The 22,365-nt window shown below is 41.8% G+C and overlaps 1 protein-coding gene across 1 annotated transcript in view; it reads left to right on the top strand.

Moving 5' to 3' along the window:
• The first annotated feature begins 3,526 nt into the window (after positions 1 to 3,526).
• Positions 3,527 to 22,365, top strand: part of TMPRSS7 (transmembrane serine protease 7) — a 36,387-nt gene continuing 17,548 nt past the window's right edge. The window contains exons 1-9 of the mRNA XM_058732529.1: positions 3,527 to 3,686; positions 4,049 to 4,179; positions 6,825 to 6,892; positions 8,037 to 8,230; positions 9,303 to 9,341; positions 10,080 to 10,308; positions 11,572 to 11,702; positions 13,624 to 13,736; positions 20,535 to 20,641. Coding sequence (XP_058588512.1) covers positions 3,527 to 3,686; positions 4,049 to 4,179; positions 6,825 to 6,892; positions 8,037 to 8,230; positions 9,303 to 9,341; positions 10,080 to 10,308; positions 11,572 to 11,702; positions 13,624 to 13,736; positions 20,535 to 20,641 — 1,172 coding nt within the window. The remainder of the gene's footprint in view (positions 3,687 to 4,048; positions 4,180 to 6,824; positions 6,893 to 8,036; positions 8,231 to 9,302; positions 9,342 to 10,079; positions 10,309 to 11,571; positions 11,703 to 13,623; positions 13,737 to 20,534; positions 20,642 to 22,365) is intronic.

Here is a 22,365-nt window from a genome sequence, read left to right as displayed (position 1 = left end):
AGAGCGAGCACACTCGATCCAGGGGAGGGGCAGAGACAGAGGGAGAGAAAGAGAGAATCCTAAGCAAGCTCAATGCTGTCAGCACCCCACTCAGTTTCCATCTCAAGAACTGGGAGATCATGACCTGTTCTGAGATCGTGCCCTGAACCGAAATCAAGAGTCAAATGCTTATCCAACTAAGACACCCAGGAGCCCTATTTCACTCTTTATTTTCAAATAATTCTTTCATTTGCCTTTGAGAGACTGAGTCCCTGGTCAGTTCATTGACTGTGGTAAAAGCACATGCATGGAAGGAACTGGTTTCTATCCCACAGCCCTGCACGAACCACAGCAACATCATCCTTAACTTTTTCTTTCTAACACCCAGTCAGGAAGTCCCTAAGTAAGAAATCAATTTGTTTCTATCAGGAAGTGACTTATGTTCTTATTTTCCTGCCTCAGCCAGAGGAAATTGATGGTGGGACAAAAGCAATGTAATACAAACATGTGAAACACACATACTCTCACAGTTGTGCTGTGTACACATGAAATGACCCTCATAGAATCCTAACCTCCTGACCTTTGGGCCCTCTGGTCTACCCACCATGACATTGAGGCCCATTCTCTACAGCACCTACTTAGCACAACTGGAGATTTGAGAGGATCTGGGAACTCCTTCAATGGAGTTCATGTAATGTCTGATTTTTCTGATCTTAACTGCACTATTTAATGTGAGTCCATTTATTACACTTACATAAATGATTTGACTGATATATGTGGCCTTTTAGCACAAATATTCTCCTGACTGGGTGGTTCCAAATGTGCTCTAAACTAATCTCTCTCTCTCTCTCTCTCTTTTTTTTTTTTTTAAAGATATCCAATATCTCAGTTCAGGTGGTCAGTGCCCAAGGGAAGTTGCCAGGTAGACGAGCACCTCGACCTCAAAAACCCATCGGCAAAGCCAAACCGAAGAAGCAACCCAAGAAGAAAGCTCCCTTCTGGAATGTCCAGAACAAAATCATTATCTTCACAGTATTTCTATTCATCCTAGCAGTCACAGCCTGGACGCTTCTGTGGCTCTACATCAGTGAGTGAAATCCTGTGTTCCTTTGGGGTTAGGGTTTGTCCTGTGGGGCCAGTGTCCGTGGTGTAGGCCCAATCTACCCTTGGGTGTGTCTGATAGAATTTCCCAAGTTCCCAGGCCCATAGCCGCTCCCAAAACTGTTGAGGTTTTAAGGTGGAAGAAAGCAGCATTGTCTCTCCCACTTTTACTTTTGTTACCACTGCTTGCTTCCCACAGGGGAGCAGAGGAGCAGAGGAGCAGAGATGGGGGGTAGAAGGACAAGAGCTGAGAAGGATGCTCGGGAGCTTTGGACTAGTTCAGAAATGGAATGCATGTTTAGCTTTAAGAAATGAATGGAATTCTAAGTTGTTTCATTTCCTCATTCCACCCACTGCTTGTTTCTAGGCAACCTCACATTCCCAGCTCCCAGAGCATCCTTTTCCTCATGCGCATTTCACTCCACTGTTTTTATGTTTCTGTCGATCATATAGGTTATGTTCTTGTCCAGCTGATTGATCCTCTTGGACAGGAGTTGTAACTAAGCTGGTACTTAAAGAGTACTTATCCATGCAGTAACTACAGCACATGTTGACTTACGCTAAGCTTCCAACCCCATACATGTTAATATGTTTGATACAAGATATGTGTACCCTCAAGGATATTAAAACTTGAGTTGTGAAGCAAGTTTTACAGGTAAAGAATTAATGAATATTGTATTGAATAGTTCAGATCACTTACATATATACAAATCAATTACTTATAATTTGCGTGCCACAATGTAAGACATCAAGACATCAATGCAAGACATATCATTGCATCAATCATATCAATTGCATCAATCAATATCATTGCATCAAGACATCAATGCAAGATATATCTCCTACCTTCAAAAAGCTCACAGATGCAAACAAAACAAAACAAAACTCACAGATGCATTTTCTACTTTCAGAAAACCCACAGTTCAGTGCTGCAGAGGGGGTGTGAATTGAATTGGTTGTTTTTCGCTTTGTTTTGTTTTATGCTTAAGCAATTACTTTGCAGTCACAGAAAAGAGGCATCTAACCTGCCTGGGCATAGAGTCCAGAGAGGCTTTATGAACTGGTTATTCAAAATTCATTTCTCTCGTATCTTGAGCGTGCCCACTGTGAGCTGGGTCCCGTGATAGGCATGGAAACACAGTGGTAGAGAAGAGAGAATCTCTGTCTTCTAGGAGCTTAAAGACTAGTGAAGGAAGTCGAGTCAATGGGCAATCAAGACAAACACAAAACACACACGACCCCAACCCACAACGAACCAACTTATTTTCCATCAGTTCTCTGCTGGCCCTCAATCTATACACTCACATTGCCTTAGCATTTTTGTATAAAGTTCTGGAATGTCACTCTGTAGAAGCACTTTGGTGGCTGTGTTAAAAATCAGAGAAGTACATCTCAGGAAGACAGACCAGTCTGAGGAATGAGAAACTGGTATGAACAAATGAAAATTGTTCAACAAACAGCAATGCTGTGACCATGCAGGGTGTTGTATGTTGGGCTGTGCTAAAGAGTTTGGTAAATGTAATCTAGTTCGAGGCTAAATTGATCTTGCTTGTATTGTTGTTCTCCTGATGCTTGAGTCTGGATAACACCATTATAAGAAGAATGTGCGAGCTTCTATATATATATAGAAAGCCTGGCTTTCACTCAAATTTTAATGAGTCTGCAACAACAACAACAAAAATCTACGAAGCACTTCCTTGTTCAAATCAGGCATGAAAACAGTTATTGCTTTCTATGTGAGGCTAGCGAGTCAAGGTGATCCATCCAAGGTCACATACCTTGAAAGAACAAATCTAGGACATCCGCTCAGGCCTTCTTCCCCTGGGCCCCTTCTCCACGTCCCCACAGCCTCACTCCACTGCATGGGGCTAATGTGGCCCTGGATGGCTCCCAGGGTGGCTTTGGATTACTCACAAAGGCACTCCTTCTTCCTAATTCAGTCATCGCTTCTGTAACGTTTCCATGTGCTGGGCATTGTTCTAGGAGACAGTATCCTCTCCCTTTCTTCCTCTTCCACCCTCTCTCTTTTCCTTCCCACAAACATTTATTGAGCTTCAAAGCTACATAAGGGGCGGAGGGACAAAAAGAAGTTACTGTTACTCTTAAAGGACAGAAGTTATGACACAGTGGGGACATGTGTCACAGGAGAGAAATGTACCATGGCCATGGGAGCCTGGGGGATGGTGCCAACTAGGAGGAAGACCTGACCTTGGTAACAAAAAGAAAAGGCAGAAAGAAGAGCTCCTCACTCCCCCCCAACCCCCACCATCCCCCAGGCTATTCTCGGTCTCTCTAAAGCAACTCAGATACAACAGTGTTCTTCCCACATTGTCAATCGTTCTGGGCAGGCTGGATGCCCAAACCCACTGTCCACACTGGGCAATGCATTTGAGCAGGAGTGACCCGACGCTGGGCTGAGAACCCTGCTTTGTGGTTCACAGGAAGGATGAATTCTCATGCATTGCACAGAGCTGAAGACCAGCCCAGCACCCTGTGCCGCAGCTACACAAGTCAGATAGGGATGAGCCCCCAGGAGCTCAGTGAAGGTCAGCTGGGGGGCCCTTCCCACTTGTCCCGCTATGCTCACTTCACCTCAGAGCTTGACAGTATCCATTTCTTACCTCCTTACCTTCTACAGACTAAGGATCCATGAAAACTGCATACACTCTTCTTGGCCTGGTAGCGACTCTAGGGCAAGTATAAAGTCAAAGAGGCAGATCTTTAATCTTTGAATCTGTCTCATAAGTATTTGCCAGGAGAGAACAGACTATCCTAGGAGATATGGTGACTTACTGCTGATGGAAGTGACGTTATTAACTACATTTAGAGCTTCACAGGTTGTGAAGCAGTCACGTAAGTAGGCACCTAATAAAACATTTTAGGGGCCTGATACTGACACAGATCAGACAATGCCTCATTGCCACACAGAGGGGAAAGCCCTCTACTTGCTTTCTCTCCTGTCTTACAGGTAAGACAGAAAGCAAAGATGCTTTTTACTTTGTTGGGATGTTTCGCATTACCAACATTGAGTTTCTTCCTGAATATCGACAGAAGGAGTCCAGGGAATTTCTGTCCATGGCGCGGACTGTGCAGCAAGTGGTGAGCTGAGGGGGGGTGGGGAGGTTGGTGTGGGAGGCCTGGGATAGTGGGGCAGGGGATGAGGGGCCGGGGTGGAGGGCTCACAAGTGTCACAGGTGAGCAGGGTGGATGGAAGAAGTCAGAGGCAAACTTGGGATTTAGCTCATCTTGGCTATAATTGCTTATTTGACAGAGTTGCTAATTTATTTGGTAACTTATTTATATTATTTATCGCTGAGCGTAAAAACAAGTGGCTCTCTGAGCTCTAGGGTTTCCCATCTGTAAAATAAAGGAATTACATCAGGTGATCTTTAAAATGCCTCCCAGAACTAAAGTTACGCATGCTGATTAATTTTGTGAGCTGTACACATCTATCTCAACCTCACCGCAGTGGAATCTCTTTACTTAAAAAACAAAAAAGCTTTCTCATTATAGAACTGATACGTATTTAACCACTAACATTTTTTAAATTCAGAAAATTATGAAAAGGAATGTTAAAATTTTCTTTAACATCATCTCCCAAGATAGAACCCCTTTTTATTCTGGGCCACATAGACATAAAAGAGAGCATGATATTGGAATATTTGCAGATAGTTTTATAGTAGATTTTTCCTCTTAACATTAGGTTGCATGTTTCTATGTAAGAAAATATTCTTAAAAAACACAAATTTTAATAGCTACAAAGTTAGCCAATCCCCTTTTATTGGATATTTGTCTTCCATTTTTGTTACTCTGGATAATGCCATACAGAACTGCTACATGGATTGTGTCGATCTATGATTACTTCCTTAGCAGATCTCCTAAAATAAAAAGATCTATTCATGGCTCTTGGTACATATTACGAACTAGAAAGCTTCTGCCAATTTGTATCTGCACAGTAATGGAGAGGGTGGCCTACACGGTGGGCCCACACTGCCTTGACAGGCACGCTGTGGTGTAGACTGGGGAAGGGTTGTGGGAGAGCAAGCAAAGACAACAGTGGGCACAGTGGCCCTTATCTACTGAAGAAGGCCTTCTATATACGGGGTATGTGGGTAAATACTTTACCTTTAAATTGTATCAATTATTCCTCAAATTACCCCAAAGATTCTTGATAAGCACTCTGATCACTTTACAGAGAAAGAAAGAGAGAGAGAGAGAGAGAGAGAGAGAGAGAGAGAGAGAGAAGGAAGGAAGGAAGGAAGGAAGGAAAAAAGGAAGGAAGGAAAAAAGGAAGGAAGGAAGGAAAGAAGTGTTGCAGGATTTTTTACCTCAATAACTGGGATTCGTTGTCTCACTGCTTCAAAGAATGAAGAGACGGACACAAAGTGAGCAGCAGGCAAAAGTTTATTAGAGTATAAGATTACGAAGAGTAGTACGAAAGCTCTCTCTGCAGAGAGGGGACACTGAAAAGTGAATTGCCTGCTGACAAGAGGCAAGCTGTCCTTGTTTTATAAGGTTCTGGTCCCTCCCTCCCCTCCTTCCCTTCCCCCTTGTTCCTTCTCAAGTTTTACCTTTATTGGCTGGATAACTCTAGGTGCTGGGTTGTCCATTCCTGATTGGTTTGTTTCCATTGTATGAGGGATGGTCTAAGGCCACATCATTCCTTGTGGGTCGTAGGTTTTATGGTCTACTAATTTTTAGTCAGGTCTTTTGTCAAATTCCTGAGAGAAATCTGGGGGGCGTAGGTGGTCTCTGTTACATTCTTAAGAGGAACTTATGCCTGAGGGGGTTTGCTGTGGTCAGACACTCCCAGCATTGTTCTAAAATATGTGTTTTTCCCCACCCAGGACCTCAGGTCCTATCCTTTCCCTCTCTGCCTATTTTACCCTATTTTTTACTGTTATAGAGGGAAAGAAGGCAGGCAGGCAGGAGGGAAGGAAGGAAAGAAAGAAAGAAAGAAAGAAAGAAAGAAAGAAAGAAAGAAAGAAAGAAAGAAAGGAAAGAGAAAAACCTGAGTGCTTGGCAGGTTTAGGTAATGTATTCTGTGTTGCATGGTGACTTTAAACTTCGCAATTAGATGGGTGATTTTGCCATTTAGGAAGGAAGGGGAATATAGGAGGAGATTTGGCACAGACTCAGCTTGGCTTTAGAAAGCTAAGAAAGGGCAAAGAAGGGGAATATAGGAGGAGATTTGGCACAGACTCAGCTTGGCTTTAGAAAGCTAAGAAAGGGCAAAGAAGGTGAATTGAAGTAGCTTTCCTTGGGATCCAACCGTGGCGCCTTTTAAAAGAGCTGGGTGTTTCCCTAGAGACTGCAGAGTTGGAGGGGGGGGTGGTGAACCTGGCCGTGGGCGCCACCTGCCCCCTAGTGGCTACTAGAGCAATGTGCCCTTAAGAATATAAATTTTCCATGCTGTGCATTGTTAGAAAAGAGGTTGGATCAAATCCTTTCTAAATGTACTTAAAGGAGTTTGATTTATTAATTATGGAAAAAATTAACCTTTGGAGTAGGCAGAATACAGAAGTTAAGCTTGATCAGGGTGTCTAAAGACAGCAAAGAATGGATATAGGTAACTGATTATTCTTCACAGATAGCAGAATGGCAGCAACCCAAGATTTTAGCCTTCCGTTAGAACCCAGCTCTTTTCCTTGCTGGCTGTCAGGGCTTGGACCTACAGGGTGCTAGGTGTTGTGAGTGAAAGCCAAATTTGACAGACTTCAGACACCTCGGTTTTTCATTTTCAGGTAAACCTGGTTTATACAACATCTGCCTTCTCTAAATTTTACAAGCAGTCTGTTGTTGCAGATGTCAGGTAATGTATGTCCCTTGCTTTGGGATTTCTGTTTACTGCTGTGAAAAGGTGAAAGCTAAGCTCTTACCATTCTCAAGTAAGTTCTTGGGGGCGGCTTTGCGTTAATACTCTTTTAGCACAACTGCTGACTCCACTCTGCCCTGCTGTCATGCTGAGTTTTTCTCTTCATCTACCAAAGCCTGCCCTCTCCCCATAGCTGGGATCCTGGGCACCCCGCCTCTCCCCGTCTTAATACCACTGGGCAAGACGGCCACAAACATGGCTACCATTGGGTGGGGTAAAAATAAAACACAGTCTAGTCTTTCTCAAAATATGTTAAGTAAAAAACTGGTCATTAGGGATTTTCTAAGAAAAAAGGGATCTCAAACTCAAATAATTTTTATTAAAATTTATTGTATTAATTTTTAATTATGTTACTAAAACTTCTTTTTTAAATTATGTTTTATGTACTGTATCCCACCTGCCCCCACCTGCAGAGAGGCACAATCCACTTTGACATACCAAAAGCACTAAGAAGCTTAGAATAAATCTATTTGTTTACTTTCTATTTCCCATGTTATTTACTGTAGAACACTTAAGGTTTGTTTTTCATAAAACATGACAATAGTTGTGTACTCAGAAGCTCTTGCTCCAGAGTTTGGCTAAATACCAAGTTGGGCTCGATTCCTGGATTTACTACTTACTAGCTATATGATTTTGAGTTATAGTTGATCTTGATTCCCTTATCTGTAAAACTGGAGTAATAGGACCTTGCTCATAAGATTCAGTAGGATAAAGCAGAATTTAGCAATGTGTTTGTACATGGTGAAGTATCAAAAACTATAATTGTTTTTATTTGTAATAATAGTGAATACTGGTTGATATTCATAAAAATAGTATATTCTCCATGGAGATGCAACTATACACAAATGGTTTTAGATGTGAACCCAACACAGGAAGACACACAGTATTATGCTTTCTCTTACCAATCCCCTCAATAGGAATCAATGACTTCTTCAAGAACGAATTTTAGAAGTTGAAGGATATCCTTACTGGCCTCCCCTTGACTCTATCAGTTGGGTGATTGTCTTTCTATGAAAGTCCTAAGAGAGATACATAAATATCCCTTTTTATTTTTATTTTTTATTTTTATTTTTTTCTGTAGCAGCAACAACAAAGGTGGCCTCCTTGTCCACTTTTGGATTGTGTTTGTCATGCCACATGCCAAGGGCCATATCTTCTGTGAGGACTGTGTGGCTGCCATTTTGAAGGACTCCATCCAGACAAGTATCATAAACCGAACCTCTGTGGGGAGCTTGCAGGGCCTGGCTGTAGATATGGACTCTGTGGTACTAAATGGTGATTGTTGGGTAATTCCCCTTTATGCATTCCTTCCTATAGCACTCCTGATATTTCCATTAACATAGTCAATATTATAATGAAGTATTCTCTTCCACAATCCCAGTAAAACAGGGTTAGCTGAGGACACTGATACAGGAAGTTACTAAATACAATGATTGGACAATAGAATACTCAAAATTTCAAAATATATATGAAACTGAATTTATTGAAGTGTACCCTTCCCTATATTTAATTCAATTTCATGAATCTTCAAACTAAGGCTCCAAGTCTTGGAGAAAAAAAAATCTTGCTGAGGTTTATCTTGTCTTTTCCCTTGTCCAGACAGAACTGCACCTATGTTATTTATGTAATGCTGCCCAATGTTCCACAATGACCTGTTGAATAGCCCTGCCAGAATGTGAATGTCATCATTTGATTGGCCCAGTAAAATACTTTAATTGTGTGACTCCCAAATTATGCAACTTTCTCTCTTGATTTAAATTCTCTCTCTCTCTCTCTCTCTCTCTCTCTCTCTATATATATATATATATATATATATAACATTATATATAATATAAAAATATAAATATACCCTTTACTCGGCTTCAACAACTATCAACTCATGGCCATCCCCCTTGCTCTCAAAATACATAAACAACTTCCCCTACCCTCACTGGATTATTTTAAAGCAAATCCCAGATATGATGAATTGCTTTTAAGGACTGAAAATCATTTATATATATATATATATATATATATATATATATATATATATAATAAAAATCATATATATATATTATGTTTATTTATTTCTGAGACAGAGAGAGACAGAGAGCATGAGTGGGGGAGGGGCAGAGAGAGTGGGAGACAGAATCCGAAGCAGACTCCAGGCTCTGAGCTGTCAGCACAGAGCCCCATGCGGGGCTTCAACTCACAACCTGTGAGATCATGACCTGAGCCGAAGTTGGTCGCTCAACTGACTGAGCCACCCAGGTGCCCCAGGACTGAAAAGCATTTTTACTGAGTATAATTCTAACAAAATGATATACTGGAACTGACAGTTTCTTTTCCGTGTGTTTTTTCAATGCAGCTGGGCTTCGGTCAGATTACTCTTCAACCATAGGAGCTGGTAAATTATGACGCATAGCTTCTCCTACACTGCCTCCAAATTAGTATCCTTTTTGGCTATAGTTTTCTTTTTCATATGGTGGTATTTGTTAGTCCTCTTTCAGTTACCAGTGATAGAAATACACTCAAACTGGCTTAAGCACTGAAGAAACTTGATTGGCTCTTCTACCTGGGACAGGGGTGGAGAATGTGCTGGCTTCAGGCCTGTTTGGGGCCAGGTTCTAAAATAAAATCTCATCAGGACTCCACATCTCTGCTTTTCCTTGCTGAAGCTTCATCAAATGTATTCTTCTAATGCAGTGTCATAAATGGCATCAATAGATCCAAGCTTATAATATATTAGTAGCAGCAATGGTAGAACAACCCCTCTCCACCTCCCCCCCCCCCCCCAATAACTTTCCCGACAGTTTTTGCAGAAGTCCTGGTGCCGAATTTACTGTCTCAGATTGGCTGGCAAGCCCATTCATGCACCAGCTTCCTTTACTCTGATTGGCCAGTCTGGGTCATGCGCCCATCTCTGGACATAGAAGTGAGTTTAACCCCAACCAAACCACACAATCAGGGTATAGACAGTTTCTCAAAGTAAAATCCTGGTGCTATTACCAGAAGAAGGGGGAACGGACTCTGGGCTGGCAAAAACAGCAGATGTCCTCCAGAGGAACTCTTTGCTCCTCACTCTTTAAAGATGTCTAGAAAAGTCATTTCTAAAACGGAACAAAACAAAGTGCTGTCTCCACAGACAAAGGCTGCTCTCAGTACTTCTATGCAGATCATCTGTCTCTCCGCTACCCTCTGGAGATTTCTGCAACCTCAGGGAGGCTGACGTGCCACTTCAAGCTGGTGGCCGTGGTGGGCTACCTGATTCGTCTCTCGATAGAGTCCGTCCAGATTGAAGCTGACAATTGTGTCACCGACTCCTTGACCATTTACGACTCCCTCATGCCACTCCGGAGCACCGTCTTGTATAGGTACTCAGGTCGCGAGGGAAAAAACTGGCAGTATTGTGTTTCCCTTAGAAACAAAGGGAAAAAACTTTTGCGTGCGCACATGAGATCAAAGACGGACCCACGCCTTACTTAGCATCTCGTGTATTAGCCAGAGCCTGTCAGACACAATGCTTGCTTTTTACTTGTTAGCCTACCAGAGTGAAAATCAGTGTAGCAGGAACTTCAGCCACTTCTTGAAATATTTCTGAAATATAATTTTTTTGTTTAATTTTACTTTTATGCAATCGCTCTCATTAGAGTGTGAGAATTAAATACTCTATGAGGATTGCATACCATGAGTAAAACAAAAATTTTCTCCCTTATTAGAAAGAGAACACAATGTTCACTGTGAAAGTGAGGTCAATCAGAGAAAACAATGTCAATATTTCACAATCTCATTACCCAGAACAAATGCCTGTTATGTTTTTGCAAATATTTTCGTTCATATATAGATATGTAATTGCACACATATGTACATATACATATGCTAATATTTTTTTATTTACTAGCAGACATCTTTTTGAGTGCTTAATATCTTAATAATGATACTTATACTTTATTCACAATGTGCTGTTTTTACTGTGGTAAAATAGTGCTTATGTAGGTATAGAGCAGTGTTTTATGTATATATGTATGTATGTATGAGTTTATATTTTGGAATTTATATTTTGCATGTTAAAAATTTCAACAGCGTAAATGGTACACAGTGACAAGTAAGTTTGTCACTGGCTCCCATTCCTCAGTCATTGTTACTGCTTCTTTTCACCCTTCCAGACATACTTTGCTATTATCTCATTTAATCCTTACCGAAAGGCTATGAGGGATGTCCTATAGTCATTACCACCGTTTCACCATAGGGGACCTGGCATTTATGAAGATTAGTTGCTGGAGAATCTTTCAGCCAGTTAAGTGACGGAGCTGAGTTCTCAGTCCGGTTTTCCTTAGAACAGAGCTCATGACTGCAGCCATTTAAATGGCTGTTTATGCCTTGTTTGTTCTCAAGGAGGGTCCTTTGACAGCCATCAGGAAAATTCTTTGGTAGTTACTAGACAAAAGTTTCCATACCTTTATCGGCTCCCCTCCATCGTGCCCTGTGGCCACTAATTGACGAAGCTCTGACTGGCCGAGTCTGCCTAACAAGAACTGTGTAGATGGCCCAGGAAACGTGTGGGATTAGTGGTGGAGGGAGGCTCACTCTTCAATAACCTACTATTCATGTACTTTTGTTCTGTTATCTGGTTTCAGAATTTGTGAACCCACAAGAATGATAATGTCCTTTGTTTCCACAAATAATCTCATGCTGGTGGCATTTAAGTCTCCTCAGATACGGAGGCTATCAGGAATCCGGGCGTTTTTTGAGGTCATTCCAGAACAAAGTAAGTCTTTGCTAATTGAAAAAAGTCACCTTGAAAAATATCTGGTAGGATACTCCAGTCTTATCTCTCCTGAGGCTGTGTTGTAATACTAGTTATATGAGTCAGGGACCCTGACTCAGGGTCCCGTCAGAGGAGAGACAGATATAGTATTTAAACAGAGAATTTAATGTGACAAACTGCTAACTCAGGATAAAGGTGTTAGCTAGCTAACTCAAAAGGTGAAAATAAAACTGTAAGGTATTATGTAGGCAGTACACGCAGGAAGCAACCACCACCCGTAGGTCTAGGGGGACAAGGGAAAGCCGCCAGAATGATGACAATTTACAGTGTGGAGGAGGGGTCTGTGGCCTGAAATTCAGACTTCTGAGGAATGGAGCGCCAGGCTGGTGTTGGTGTCTCTTGAGTTCAGAGGCAGGTATTCGCGGGGTCGAGGAGGGGGTCCAGACCATCGAGGAAAGGGTACCGGACAGTCGACAGCCGAGGCCGGTATCCTTGAGGGAGGTGCAATGAAGTGGAAGTTGGGAAAACTGCTAACAGGGTTCGACTCAGCTACGGGGACAAAGTAGAGCTGCATGAGGGGGTGGGAAGAGCCGTCGTTGCGGGGGCATGACACTCCCAGGAAGAGGAAACGAAACACACGGGAAAGCCTATTCTTCCTCCTCCAGGCTTCTAGCTGCCTGTAGCGCCCCCTATTGACAGAGCCTAGTTGGAAGCCAGGTGGCAAAGGAGAGAAGCCTTTTGCAGAGTCCCCGCTACAGCGTCACGGAACAGAGTAGAGAGGGATGGGTTCGGAGCTGAGTGATAACAGCTCAGTACCTAGTGGGAGTGGGGTGGGGGACTGTCTATCGTGAATCCTCCTTAATAGCAATGCATGGGAATGCCATCTTAGAAGAAGATGCGTGTGAAGTAACACCCGGAGATTCAATGGATTTTCCTAGGTCAGGTAGTGAGCAAAAAGTGACCCAGCTCCCTTTCATTCTTCTCTTTTTGATGTGGGTTGACGAAGTAAAACAAAACAAGACTAAATAAAAAGAGCCTTCACTGAAACTCTAGTCTTTTTGTAATGTTTGTTGCCTTGTAGCTGGTCAGGTCTTACAGATGGTGTCCTGGCAACTTCTCTATGAACACCAACGAGGACAAAAGGATCAGAATGACAGATGTGGGTGAGGAGGGCAGTGGATTTGGCTTAAGTTACATGGTCATGGCTTAATAGGTCCATCTACATTTTAAGGCAGTGGCTTGTTTTGATAGGTTTTCTCCATCGAATTATTACAAAACTAAATGTAAAACTGATTTGTTAAAGAAAATTGAACTGGCGATTTGAGATGTTGTTGGGTTGAAAATTGTCTCCAGCTCCAAAGATTAAAAATATGATTATCTCAGAAATATTGCAGTGGAATTTGTGAACAAACATTGACTGAGCATGTACTACATGCCAGGGATGACTCCAGGTGTAAGGGAAAGAGTAGCAAACAAAATAGACAAAAACCAATACTCTCAAGGACATTACATTTTAGGAGAAGGGTGACCATGCAGTATGAATAAACATTCAGATTGTTTTATATAAACAGGACAACATGTTATGTAAACTGGGCATATTTCCTAAACAACAAATATACACTCATTTAAACAAATAATGCTCAGAAGCTTTAAAAAATATATTTAAAGTATGTTTTTAAAGAGAGTAATAGATCTGTAGTCAAAATACATGATCTGAAAACAAATACAGAATTTGAACAAGAAGTTTAGCTATACCTCTGTATGGTACTATTTCTTTTTTGAAAAATTAGCTTAAATTTAAAAACGTATCTAAGCTTGTTGATCGAAGAGTGTGCATTTGTAGTTAAATAAATGAATTCAGTGCATTTCCCATAATCCCACCACTGCAAATCGTTGTCTGTTAATGGATATTTTTTTTCAGAATGTGAAAACACAGTATTCATCAAAGAAATCACTGGCTTTGAAGGGAAAATTTCAAGTCCATATTACCCAAGCTACTATCCTCCGAAATGCAAGTGTATCTGGAAATTTCAGGTAACCTAGTTTTACCACTATTTTAGAAAAATATTGTTATCTTATGTTTAGTAACAGTTTATTTTTAAATTTAATTAATTAAAATTTTTTTTTAATATTTATTTATTTTTGAGAGACAGAGAGAGAGACAGAGTGCAAGCCAGGGATGGGCAGAAAGGGAGACAGAATCTAAAGCAGCCTCCAGGCTCTGAGCTGTCAGCACAGAGCCTGACGCAGGGCTCAAACTCACCAGCAGTGAGATCATGACCTGAGCCGAAGTTGGACGCCCAACCGACTGAGCCACCCAGGCACCCCATTAACTTTTTACTACAAAAAGAATATTAGTTAATTTTATAATACTTAAACCCTAAGCAAATATGTTACCTAGAACATGAAAGTTCCTTGTAATTTAACCCTCTGCCTATAAATTAACTGTTCTTTGGGACGGGCTTATTTTTCCAGTTGTTGTTTTGTTTGTTTGTATCAAAAAAACCCCTTGCAAAGACAGGGGCTCCTCCTTGGCTCTGTTGGTTAAGAATTGGACTTCAGCTCAGGTCATGATTTCACAGTCTGTGGGTTTGAGCCCCTCGTTGGGCTCTGTGGTGACAGCTCAGAGCCTGGAGCCTGCTTTGAATTCTGTGTCTCCCTCTCTCTCTGCCCCTCCCCCACTCACACTCTGTCTTTATCTCCCTCAAAAATAAACATTAAAAAAATTTTTAAATGCAAAGACATTGTTATGAGATCAAACAATATTTCTTTCTTTTTTTTTTCTTTTTACCCTGGTAGAACTCAGCACTTTTTACTTCTTTCACTATCAGCATTATAGTAAGAATAATAAAGAAATAATAAATTTAATTAGGCAATGTATATTTCAGTTGTATAAGCAAACCAAGATGTAAATGTATATGAAATATATACATCTCTGGTCCTTAACAGAGAGTTCAATCTTTTTTTTTTTTTTTGTCTTTAAAATTTTAGTTCATAACTGTTTTTCTTTCTCCAACTTTAGTGTTTCATGGAAGGTCATGAAGCCTTTCATGGAAGGCTCTTTCAGCATAGATGTATAAAATCATTTTTGTGAGGCACAGCAAGTGGATGTAAGTGGCAAGCAGTTTATGGTTTGCATTCATTCAACATGTTATTATTAACTGCCTACTATGTGTCAGGCAGTATTCTGGACACTGGGATCCATGATATCCGACATGAAGCTTACCATACAGTAGGGGGAGACAGGTGACAACAATGTGTATAGTATGTTACATAGTGCTATGGAGAACAAAGCAGGCCCGGGGCTCCATCTTGTTAACCGTGAGGTCGTGACCTGAGCTGAAACCAAGAATCGGATGCTTAACCAACTGAGCCACCCAGGTGCCCCAAAGAGTTAAATATTTTAAAAAAAATTTTTTTAATGTTTATTTATTTTTGACACAGAGAGAGAGAGACACAGAGCACGAGTGGGGGAGGGGCAGAGAGAGAGGGAGACACAGAATCCGAAGCAGGCTCCAGGCTCTGAGCCATCAGCACAGAGCCCGATGCGGGGCTCGAACTCCCGAACCAAGAGACCATGACCTGAGCCGAAGTCTGAAGCTCCACCAACTGAGCCACCCAGGAGCCCCAGAGTTAAATATTTTTAATAATTTTATTACTCCCAAATGTGTACTTAGTCTCAGTGTCCTAATGGCATACATCCTTAACTTATTTATTTTTTTTATCATTGTTGCAAACATTTCCAAAATAACTAAAACCCAAAGGTTCTGGACTCGCTCACCACCAGATTCTTAATGCCTCATCAGGGCAGCAGAATCTCAGTACCTCAAGTGACTCTTGCAACTTAGGTAAGGAACAGGAGAGACTGCAAATCTGTCTCTTCCATCTCTCCGAAGAGCAGATGGATCTTTTTTATGACATCCAGAACAGGAAAGGCCCCATTCCCAAAAGCTCTGTCAAATGTTTGAAATTCTTTTCAGGTGAAATAAATGTGATTCCATAATAAGCCATAAGCCCTACAGTGAAGATCCTCAAACATTGTTCTAGTCAGAATGTAAATTAGAATATCAGATTGTTTCCCTAGGGGTTGAGAGTTAGAAATGCTAAATAAAAAGAATTCTTTATAAGGCAAAAAGCATGCCCCTGGGGGAGTGGAGAATAGGAGAGGGAAGACAGGAAATATTAGGGATAGACTTGGTGGGTGACACCATTTCCCAGAGGTCAAGGCTGGTCCTCTTCAGCATGGAGGTTAAATAAAGCTGTTCCTTCCTTGGACCACTTTGAACAGCCACCTAAAATTGTGTGATTGCATATTTCTGCAAATGGAAATCATGTAAAAAAAAATAATTGGGGGCTCCTGGGTGGCTCAGTCGGTTAAGCATCCCACTTTGGCTCAGGTCATGATCTCAGTTTGTGAGTTCAAGCCCGGCAGCAGGTTCTGTGCTGACAGCTCAGAGCCTGGAGCCTGTTTCAGATTCTGTGTCTCCCTCTCTCTGACCCTCCCCTGTTCATGCTCTGTCTCTCTCTCTTTCAAAAATAAGTAAACATTAAAAAAAAAAAAAAAGGCACCTGTCAAATAGCTTTGAATTTATTGCAAACAACTGGGAAGAATGACCTAAGTGACAAAAATATTGACTCAAGTCATGGTAAAATGATAAACCCTTTAATACACAAGAGTTGATTTCTATTATTCTCCATCCTTCTTAGTGCCTGGTCCGACTTCCAGATGTAACTGAAGAGCAATCAATCCCTTTTGCAAACTCACTTTCAGCTGACTTTTTTCTTTTCTTTTCTGAGCCTGAGTGGGGGATGGGCAGAGAGAGACACACGCAGAATCCGAAGCAGGCTCCAGGCTCTGAGCTGTCAACACAGAGCCTGATACGGGGCTTGAACCCACGAACCGTGAGATCATGACCTGAGTCGAAGTCCGAAGCTCCACCAACTGAGCCACCGAGACGCCCCTCGGCTGAGTTTTTAAGGTCTCATTTACCTGAGCAGGATTAACTCCCGCTCCAACTTAAAGTTCCTCTGATTCTTCTCCCAAGAATAAACAAATATTCATTGAATGTCAGTTTCAGGCATGTAACCATAGGGAACACTTAGTAACAAGGTAAAGTCCTTGTTGTCTCAGAGCTTACAGACTGTGGGGGAAGAAGGTGTGGTGAAATAAGAAATAGCAAAAAGGAGTATTGAGGCTTATAACCTGTCACCTGCATTTGTTTAGGGCACACACATTTTTATTTGCTCTTAAAACATACCGCTGATATAGGAAAGAGACTCTGGTCACATTTTATGGATAAGGCAATAGAACTGGGGGCAAGCCATTTGCCAGAGGTTACTCAAATAGAAAGTGACCCAGGCAGCATTAAAAGGAATCATGTGCCCCTCCATTAAGTAAATTCAGCACCCCCTCCTTTCCTGGGTTCCTAAAGATGTTCAGCTTCCCTGTTTCATAACAATCAATTGAGTATTTACCTTTCTGTTTTCCTTCTTTTTGTTTTTCAACGAATGCATTTTGCTATGGAATCTTAGAAGAATAATGTGGAGTGGGGTTTTGAATTGTTATATAACCGATGCCATCAGCCTAGCACCCACCAGTTTAGATGCATCCCACATAAGCAATATACTGTGGGCCATGTAAATTCACCTCCTCCTATCACCTAGGGAATAGGTGGGATTCCCCACAGATGAATCCCTCTTCCCTGCTTCTGTGGCAAGCATCTAACCATGGAAGTTCCCAGTGCCAGTGGGAGATGGGTTGAGTTGTATGTATAGAACCACTGGCGAGTGAGAAGTGATAAGGATAAAGCACGTCCTGCATCCTGTCGCTGTCACTGACTAGAGAAATACTTCAACACAGCAGGTCCAAATCAGGAGACTTTCTCCCCTTATTTGGTAAAAGTTCCCAAAACAAAGGCGTGGGTTGGGCAGTGGGAACAGAGAATACAGGACACAGAAGGAAATAGCATACTTAGCAGGTTTTTTTTTTTTTAATTTTTTTAACGTTTATTCATTTTTGAGACAGAAAGGGACAGAGCATGAATGGGGGAAGGTCAGAGGGAGAGGGAGACACAGAATCTGAAACAGGCTCCAGGCTCTGAGCTGTCAGCACAGAGTCCGATGCGGGGCTCGAACCCACGGACCGCGAGATCATGACCTGAGCCGAAGTCGGACGCCCAACCGACTGAGCCACCCAGGCGCCCCAGCAGTTTTTAATTTTTGTCCATTTGTTGAGCAAAAGAGCTCACAGTGTTTTTTGGAACTGCCCTGCTTTACCCCACTTGTCAAGCTGGATAATATCAGTAATGCCTCTTGGTCAATCTGGGCTCACGTGTAGACTTGTGTGCAATTCTGTGTCAGTGGAACCTGGTGTGCAAGGGGACTTACTTCCTTTCTCCGTGGAGAGGCTTTGGAGATTGGGGAGCGCATATAAATCTATTTTACTTTGGAGCGATGGAACACAGTGAAAACGCCCATGTAACCTTCTTGTGGAGGGCTACATTGGAATATATTCTTATGCTAGAAAATTACACTGATTACTCTAGATATTTATTATCTCTTAGTTGACATCTATTTATTTTTAATGTGAAGAAACAGTAAGATGACAAGACTGGGGGGATAAACCGATGTATGTTCTCAGGAGCCCTTGGCGTTCGCTGCACATAAGACCGTCCTGTTCCCCTTGAGCCCTCACTGTCAGTGTTCCAGGTGGCATGATACATTGAGAAAAAGCAGCCTTCAGAGAAATGCAGGGTAACATCGGGAATGTCACTTATTTTTGGTTAGTCTTGACTTCTTCCATAAAATAGGACTCATACTTCCTTCCTGTGTCGTCGTGTTGTTTAATAAATTTTTTTTTTTTTCAACATTTTTTATTTATTTTTGGGACAGAGAGAGACAGAGCATGAACGGGGGAGGGGCAGAGAGAGAGGGAGACACAGAATCGGAAACAGGCTCCAGGCTCCGAGCCATCAGCCCAGAGCCTGACGCGGGGCTCGAACTCACGGACCGCGAGATCGTGACCTGGCTGAAGTAGGACGCTTAACCGACTGCGCCACCCAGGCGCCCCCGTCGTGTTGTTTAAATGAGAGACATAGGGGCGCCTGGCTGGCTCAGTTGATGGAGCATGCAATTCTTGGTTTCAAGGTCCCGAGTTGGGGCCCCACGTTGGGTGTAGAGATTACTTAATTTAAATAAATAAATAAGTAAATAAATAGCCTGAATCATTTTCTCTGCAAGGTAGGTTAAGGGATGAGGGCTACAGTATTTAAATACATGTTAGAAAGAAGTACATACAACAAAGACATTGTAACATCAAATACATCACAAATACAAATGATATCACTACAACACTAAATGTCAGAGCAATAAAAATCGGTTAAAATTAATTTCTTAAAAAAAAAAAAAAAAAAAGGAGGCGTCCCTGGGTGGCTCAGTTGGCTAAGCGTTTCACTTTGGCTGGGGTCATGATCTCGTCTGGGGTCGTGAGCCCCATGTAGGGCTCTGTGCTGACGGCTCGGCAGGCCTGGAGCCTGCTTCGGATTCTGTGCCTCCCTCTCTCTCTGCCCCTCCCCTGTTTGCCTTCTGTCTCTCTCTCTGTGTCTCAAAAATAAACATTAAAAAAAATAGATTTAAAAAACTTAAAAACTAAAATCATGACATAACACAATGTATGTGTACGTCATACAATGTCATAAAAAGGTCGGATGTGTGTGTGCACGCGCATGCACACTCACGTGGGTGTGTGCTGTATGGGCAGCCTCTTTCTTGTTTGATCTGGTCTCAGCAGAGGAGTGATTTAGTAACTGCCTTCAGGAATACCCAGGTTTAATATGAAGAGGATGCTGATTCACTTCTCTGTTATCTAAATAATCTGAATAGTGCTTTAAATGAACTATGTCATTGTTACTGAGGGAGGAAACTGTGTGCATTCATTAACAAGTGGGTGTTTTCAAAGTTAAGCTCATTTACAAGGAGGAAACTGACACCTAGAGATAATCTAATATGTCCCATGTTACCCAGCTCACTCAAAACTGGGGCCTTAGAGCAGCTCCCTAGCACTGGGCCACCCATTTCCCTCTCTATTATGCTCTCCTCATTCTGGTTTGTTGCAGGGTAGGGGAGGTACTGGTCTATCCCACCAAAGGTCATAGTGTTGTAGGGTTTTTTCCCGTAATACCCGGGATTCATTGTCTCTCCACTTGGAAAATGAAGAGGTGGGCACAAAAGGAACAGCAGGCAAAAGTTTATTAGAATATAAGATTAGAAAGGAAGAATAGTATGTCTCCCCTTCACAGAGAGGGGACATTCGAAAGTGAATGTCCGAGCACTATAGGCAACGGTTCTTGTTTCATAAGGTTCTGGTCAGCCCTGCCCCTTCCCCTCTCCCTTGTTCCTTCTCAGGTTCTACACTTATTGGCTGGATAACTCTAGGTGCTGCGTTGTCCATTCCTGATTGGCTCATTTCCATTGTACGAGGGGTGGTCTGTGGCCATATTTAGGTCTTTTGTCAAATTCCAGAGGGGAAACCTGAGGACCAGTAGTTGGTCTCTGTTATATTCTTAAGAGGAACCTTATGGCCTGGGGGTTTGCTGTGGTCAGACACTCCCAGCATTGTTCCAAAATAGGTGTTTTTCCCCACCCAGGAACCTCAGATCCTAATCTTTCCCTCTCTGCCTATGGAATCCTATCTTCTCCTATCATAATAAGGCACAAGGAATAAAATGCCCTAAAAGCGGCAAGCTGAGGGAATGAGTTCTGAGTGAGGAAACTTAGCCTGAAACATATCCTTCAGTTGAAACATTTTTCTGACTTAATGTTTGTTTTTCACAGACTTCCTTATCAATACTTGGCGTAGCACTGAAATTCCATAATTATTCAATAACCAAGAAGAGCGTGAAAGGCTGTGACCATGGATGGTGGGAAATTAATGAACAAATGTAAGTGGGTTCCATATGTAAAGAAACTGATGAAAGGCCTCACCTAAAGGTTCAAAGCCTTGGATCCCTTGTCCCCGAAGAGTTTGCACTTAACGATTTACAGAGAGGGAAATTGAGGGATACAGGAGTTAAATAACTTGCTCAAGGTCACTCAGCTTATATGTGATTAAGCCAGGATTCAAATCTATGTCTTATGGCTCCCAAGTCCTGGCTGGGCCACTGCTCTTTGCTGCTGGGCTATGGGTGTGCACCCTCTACACTTTACAAAAATAGCTTGGCAGATAAACCATGGAGCCCTGGAGGAAATAGTAAATAGGAGTCCTGGTGATAAAAACATTAAAAACCATTAGCCAACTGTGTGCAGTAGGAGAGGTTGGGTCAGTCTGGCTGTATCCTGGCACATGGGTTGAGGCTGATTAGAGAAATCAAGGTGTCTGAGCTTCCCGAACTGACCCAGGATCTCCTCACTCTCACCCTTAATTTGCGTCTTAGTTATTTTTATTGTTTATTTGCTTCTAAAGTTGTGCTAGGTCTTGTATTTAAAAATAGAGAATGTCCTGTCTTTGCAGCAGAATAGCTTCTAAGTTTACTTTGAAGGAAGAATTTTTGTGAGGTTAGCCTAAGGGATTTGCCTGCTAATTCTTTGCTCACTGTTAATCCATGAATGAAACTTTCCTTTTCTAAATGATTTTCCTGAACCACCTTCTTTCATTTCCTTTAGACGCTCGGATTATGTGCTATGCAGTGATAGGTTCTCCCTTCACTGGAATATATCCTATCTGATTGAAGAGCATTCTTGGACCATTATTAGATGTGCCTTGTATTCCTATTGGAAATGATTTTGAATCAAGGTCTATTGTGCAGGAGACAGAAAACCTGGGTTCAAATTTGAGCTCTGTAATTTAGTACCTATATTAACTAGGACAAATTACTTAACCTCTTTGATTTTCAATCTGTAAATGAGGTAATAATTCTTACTTGTTAAGGTGGGATTTTTTTGGTAAGGATTCAATGAGATAATGCATACTACACACCAAAAGAAAATATTAGTCATTATTATGATGAGTAAGATTGTTTGGGATAGAGTTGTTGAATCACTATGTTATACACCTGAAACTATTGCAACATCGCATGTCAAAAAAAAATTGCCTTGGAAATTACTTTGGATGGATAAATACTATAGAATGTGCCCCCCCCCACCAAATTTTATGAATGCTGCATTTTGATACTTAATTAGATAGAGGTTGAAAAAACAACTCTTAACAATTCTTTTATAAAGTTGTATGGGTAAGATAGAGCTATAATTCAGAACTAGATACTAGTTTTTTTCCTTCTAAGTAGCAACTGCTACCACCTAGGAAGTGTTGCTGTCAAAGTATGAGCAGGATTTTCTAACAAGGAATCAGAATCAGGAACTCTCTCTGCTTAAATACTTTCCCTGAAGGGCTGGCTCTTCAGTTTGACTGAAGTTTGGCTGGCTGAAATCCTATCAGATTCTTTTGATGTTAGTTGCACCCTTAGGATTTAAAATGCCAGCCCTTCCCATTATCAGTTCTTTTCATCTAAAAAGGAAAGGCTGTAATTGAACTAACTTCGGACACCTTGCTGAAAAGTTGCCTAAAGGCATTGGGTTTGTAAAGGGGAAGCAGAAAAAAGTAATGCCGCCACCAGGATGCCCAGTGATCGTGAGTTCAGAGAACATGGGAATAGGGTGTAGCCGCTCA

Source organism: Neofelis nebulosa, chromosome 5 (genome assembly GCF_028018385.1).
Source record: "Neofelis nebulosa isolate mNeoNeb1 chromosome 5, mNeoNeb1.pri, whole genome shotgun sequence".
Classification (NCBI taxonomy): Eukaryota; Metazoa; Chordata; class Mammalia; order Carnivora; family Felidae; genus Neofelis; species Neofelis nebulosa.
Note: the sequence above shows the minus strand (reverse complement) of the source record. Positions and strands in the feature narration are given on the sequence as shown.